Source organism: Globicephala melas, chromosome 16, assembly GCF_963455315.2.
Source record: "Globicephala melas chromosome 16, mGloMel1.2, whole genome shotgun sequence".
Lineage (NCBI taxonomy): Eukaryota > Metazoa > Chordata > Mammalia > Artiodactyla > Delphinidae > Globicephala > Globicephala melas.
The window spans coordinates 34529841-34535541 of NC_083329.1; the positions used below are offsets into that span (position 1 = coordinate 34529841).

The 5701-nt window shown below is 45.3% G+C and overlaps 1 protein-coding gene across 1 annotated transcript; it reads left to right on the top strand.

The window, feature by feature from the left end:
* The first annotated feature begins 869 nt into the window (after positions 1 to 869).
* Positions 870 to 5501, top strand: PPP1R3C (protein phosphatase 1 regulatory subunit 3C). The gene is made up of 2 exons (XM_030865562.2): positions 870 to 1028; positions 3059 to 5501. Exons 1-2 carry the CDS (start codon positions 1015 to 1017, stop codon positions 3996 to 3998), a joined length of 954 nt encoding a protein of 317 aa, XP_030721422.2. The 5' UTR covers positions 870 to 1014; the 3' UTR covers positions 3999 to 5501.
* The last annotated feature ends 200 nt before the right edge of the window (positions 5502 to 5701 follow it).

A 5701-nucleotide genomic window follows, 5' to 3' on the forward strand; every position in this document is an offset into this window, starting at 1 on the left:
ACAAAATTCCAAAACCTCAGCGAGAGTAACTGGCCCGGGAGAATCATGAAACTTACAGTGTGATATTTTAACATTTTGGTTTTCGCATCACTGCCAGAGGACGTCAGAACCGGGTCGAGGGATTTGGGTTGACCACTGGCTCTGTGGCTGACCTGCCACACAAGCAAAACAGGCCATTTCTGGCTTTAGTTTTCTCTTCCAGGGAGAAAAACTGAAGAATAGATCGAAATACAAAGTGCCTTTTAAGTGAATGCCTTCTCACTGTCTTATAACAGGGCTAACATGATTTATTAACAACATTAGTTAGAGAAGCAGTCTACTGTGTGGTGCATTTGTGGGTTCACCCTAACCCCAAAATATAAAGCCAACTTCTGCTTGCTCAGGGCAAGGAAAGGGAGAACATGAGCCGATACACCGATCAGTGAACAAGATAAACATTTCAAATATATCTGTTTGAAATATATTTGTGTGTATCTATATCATCTATATCTATATCTATCTATATCCACACACACACACATTTGGAACAAGCCGCAACGTTCTGCGCTCAGATTAACTGTATACAGAAGCCTCTAGAAGTGAAAGGCATCTCCTTCCCCGCAGCCCCGCTGTGCTGGCGCCCGGCCTGGGGCAGGTTTGCTGCATTCCCTCCTGGCCTGCACCCGCTACTTGCGCTACGGTGCTGCCTCCACGGCGCTTCGCCCGGGGCTCCTGTTAACGCGACTCAGACCAGCTGGCCGGGGTTCTCCGAGCGGCCCCAGAGCCCCGCGAGCCCTGCGTTACCGCCGTCACGTCCCGGGCGAGGGCTCGCGCCCCAGCTGAGACCTGGTTGGTCGCGCCGTCGAGCTCGCGGCTCGGCGATTGGTCCCAGCCGTCGCCTCACGTGGTCCCGAGCAGATAAGCGGCCTCTCGGGCGCTGCACCCGCAATCCGCCAGAGCTGCAGCCAAGCCGGGGCTGCTGGGAGCCGGGTGCGAACTCGCGTAGGCAGCGGAGTCCCGCCGCCCCTCTGCCTAATGAGCTGCACCAGGTAGGTTCCCTGTAGATTCCCCGCCCCGGAGCACAGGGAGCGCGCAGCTGCAGGGAGGTTGGGCTGCGTTTTCCTTCTGTCATCACCGCACATGAAGACCCCAGGGGAGGGCGGGTTGACTGGCTGCTGACTTGGAATCTGGCACCGGGGAGGCCTCGGAGGTGTGGAGATTTGCTCTGTGCTTCTTAGGCAGAGCTGATTTTGGTAAACGGCATCTTAAACCAGAAACTGTCTTAACGTGAGTCAGCTTGAGTTCTGATTCCCTCATGGATTCCGACCGTATCTCTTGGTCCTGCACAAATGTCTCAAGGACTCGGGCCGCTTAACTCGTGGGAATAGCACTCTGAGATTGCTGGTTGGGTAGTTTAGCTTTGGGAATAACTACAGGACGATGTTCGCATTCCTTGGTCCTCTTCCGTTCTTCTTATGACGGTTTGCCATAGAAAACTCAGTCTCAGAGTTTGAGCAAACGATTATTTTTAAACTCTGGGTCAGGACTTAAATTCCAGGGAAATCTCCGTATCCTTAAACTGTCTTTCTACAAGTGCAAAATATGAAAATACAAAACAAACCTCCCAAACACCCCCGCCCCCTGCAAAACCACTTAAATAGCTCCTCTAGACATAACTTAGCAGACCTCTCTAAAAATCCTGCCTGTTCACTATTATTAGAGCCACAAATATAACTTTCTCTTTCATTTGTTTGTTCTAAGTTTGTAGGTCTCCCAGAAAAATCCCAAATCTAATAAAGTAAATTCTCTGAATGTTCTTTTATTATCCATCCTATGATAATGACCATTTGCCTTTGTGCTTAGAGCTGCTGGGAAGAAAGTTACTAAAGCCAGACTGAGAAATGTCACATACAGTATACACACACCTCTTATCTGAAGGCTAGGATAGGGGAAGAATGTCCCTAAGCTTGGCAATGTACTCAGGGCTAAAGGCCAGAAAAAATATCCTTCTTGATGGATACGTCTTGATTTAGTATTGCGGGGCATAGTTATGTTTAAATTTTAAATAGCTTTATTATCTTTCTGGTTATAAATATCCATTGCCGAAACATTAGAAAATACCAAAAAAGTACAAAGGCAAAAATAGATCACCTATCACCCAGAGATAATTGTTATCTTTTTGTTGTGCTTCCTATTACACTTTTCAACATTTATAAGTTCATATATATAGCATATGTTGAAAACAGCCCCATTTTCAGGTCATCAACTTTTTCCACTTAAATGTGGACTTGACATGGATGTCTTTCTTTGTGAAACACAGATTAGGTAAAGTTTTTTTTTAAGTTCACCAATTGCTGACTTGCACTTCAGTGGGTTATTTGTGTAAAATGATGAAGAGCATGATAATGAAAGTGCAAAGATAATCCTCTGGTTCACTCTTTCTAGCCCCTCACTCTCGAAACCATTCCATGAGAATTTTTATTGCTGTTTTTTTCTTTTCAAGTGGATTACTATTCCAGAGAAGTGTAATCAGTTCAATAGCAAAATCATCAAAGCAGTTGAGGGAACGCAGTTGAGGGAGCACTTTGGTTCTAGAACCTATCTGGTCATTAGATCACCTGGGAAGCTTTAAGAACATATTTACCTCCTTGTCCCCGTTCGCAGAGGTTCTGCATTAGTGGCTCTAAGTCCTAGGATTCAGCATTAAAGAAAGAGGAAGAAAACCAACTCCCTAGGCCATTGTGAACAGACAGGTTTGAGAACCACTGGTCCAGAACAGACCAAATGGTTTTAGAGCTGTATTAGAGATGATCGCATCCAAATCTTTTATGTCTCAGATGGAGAAACTGAGACCCCAAGTGTTTTAACCCATGGCCTATAGCCAGTCAAGGGTAGAGCCAAACATAAGATGCAGCTGTCATCACCTAATACTGTATTCCTTCACTACATATGAGAGCACCTCCTTGAAACTTACTGTGCTGGCTATAACTTAGCTAACAAAAATAGTACAGATATATTTGGGACCAGGCGAAGTGCATTCCAGGTGCAGATGATAACCTCTCTTCTTTTTGTATTCCAGAATGATCCAGGTTTTAGATCCACGGCCTTTGACAAGTTCGGTCATGCCCGTGGATGTGGCTATGAGGCTCTGCCTGGCTCATTCCCCACCTCTGAAGAGCTTCCTGGGCCCTTATGATGACTTCCAACGAAGAAATTTCGTGAACAAATTAAAGCCACTGAAGCCGTGTCTCAACATAAAACAGGAAGCCAAAACACAGAACGACTGGAAGCCTTCACACAACCAAGCCAAGAAGCGGGTGGTGTTTGCGGACTCCAAGGGCCTCTCCCTCACTGCCATCCACGTCTTCTCGGACCTTCCGGAAGAGCCAGTGTGGGATCTCCAGTTTGACCTCTTGGACCTGAACGATATCTCCTCAGGCTTAAAACTCCACGAGGAGAAAAACTTGATTTTAGATTTCCCTCAACCTTCAGCTGATTACTTAAGTTTTCGGAACCACTTCCAGAAGAACTCTGTCTGCCTGGAGAACTGCTCTTTGCAGGAGCGAACGGTGATGGGGACTGTGAAGGTGAAAAACATGAGCTTTGAGAAGAAGGTTCAGATCCGGATCACTTTTGATACCTGGCAGAGCTACACGGATGTGGACTGTGTCTACATGAAAAACGTGTATGGTGGCTCCGAGAGTGACACCTTCTCGTTTGCCATTGACCTACCCTCCGTCATCCCAACGAAGGAGAAAATTGAGTTCTGCATCTCATACCATGCTAACGGGCGGGTCTTCTGGGACAACAATGAGGGTCAGAATTACAGAATTGTCCACGCGCAGTGGAAACCTGATGGAGTGCAGACGCAGAGGGCAGCCCAGGACTGCACCTTCCACCAGGCGTCCCCCAAGGCTGAGCTGGAGTCGACAGTCTTCGGCAGCCCGAGGCTGGCCAGCGGGCTCTTCCCAGAATGGCAGAGCTGGGGGAGGATGGAGAACTTGTCCTCTTACCGATGAATGAAGCAACCTAGCGGCTGGTCTTGACCTTATTGCCCATGTAATTCTAGGTCTGTGTTGCTTAATATTAGGAAGGCATTGCTACTTTCCTTCAGTAGGTTTAGCTTGGAACTTTTGAGACCTGGCTACAAAAAAGATAGCCCCTTGAGAATTTAGTGTGGGGTTCTATATGGATGACGCTGCCCCATTTTGCTGTGGAGGGTCAAGTAACAGCCTGGTAACCCTATTTTTATAAAAGTAATACATTGTCAATGCCCATTTCTCCTTCCCTCTCAATTCACTGGCTTTCACGTTGGGCAAGAAAAGGTTGAGGAAGGACAGTGGATGGTGACAGAAAGCTGTGTTAATGGTATGAGGAATGTCTGAAAAGTATACCCAAAGGGCTCTGCAGCTCAGGTCAGAGTAGGAGCGAGAGGTCTGATACTTAACTGTCGGTGAGAAAATGTAAGGTTATTTTGTGGTTTTAAGTTGGTTTTACAGTTCTCTCCCAGGGAAGTAATTTGTAGAGGGGAGAAAAACATCCATTCTATGTATTCTTGTAGAGAAAAACCCAAACAAACTTTAGGAGTGTTGGGTGGTACTGGGGAAAGTGAATTATAATTCTGGGGAATCAAGATTGATTCTGTTCAAACGTGACTTAACAAAAATCATGATTTGGGGAAAGCTTAAGCAAATCTGGCTTTGCAGTCCTAATGGGATAAGCGACCTTGCTTGTGATCAAGGTGCCATGCTTGGGTTCTCAGTATAGATGCTGCCTGACCAAAAATCCCATGCCATCATCATTGGCCAACAACTTGTAGGGACTCTGTGTCATGTCAAGGATCACTCTTTGCCAGTGCCTTGATTAAACCAGAATGTTGTAGTTGCTTAACCCGAGTGTGTGAAGGGTCATCGGATAACCTGTGAGCGTTTGGCCTCCTAAGAAGGCCCACTCTGTACGCTGGCATTCCTCCTGCAAAACTGTTGTATCTTCAAGAGTGTTGTCAATGTATACAACTCGCGTCCTTCATATTGAAGGTGACTCATTTTTCTGCCACACTTTTTCGATGTGATGTTGGAAGTGAGGATTGGCACTGATTCTCAATTTAAGAATCCAGTACCTTGCACATAAAAGTAGCCATTTCTGTTTCTTGCCTATATTCTTCTGGTTATTTTGAGTCTTCCTACCAATATCTTTAAAGTCAACATTTTTTTTTTTAATGGATGTGAATTGTTTGGGGTGTGTTGTAATATACTTGTTTTGGAGTGTGCCTAAATCCATTCTGTAAAATCTTCAGAACAGGAGCCTCTGAATGTTTGCTTCTATCATTGTGCACGTCCACTGAGGTGTTCCGAGAATGCAGTTAATTTTAACACATGATCTGCCATGCTGGAAGCGTACTAGTGGAATAACTCTGCTATGACAATATTTGAAGTTTGGCTAGCACCCACAATTTTTCTGCTCTAAATATTTCACTCTCCTATAGCTATCCTCTGTGAACTTCTCACTTTAAAAATAAAAATGTTTGCTATAAGATCTGAGTATGTTTTCTTTCTCAAAGCCACAGTTAGTTAAATAAGAAACCATCAACTGATATTCTCCTGTTTTCTTTAAGAACAACTGAGCAGGGTTAGTTTGGACCAGGAATTGGATCCACCTGAAAGTATTCATGTGGTCCCAGTCTCATTAGTGAGAATTTCCACCTCCTGACCATTGGGGCTGG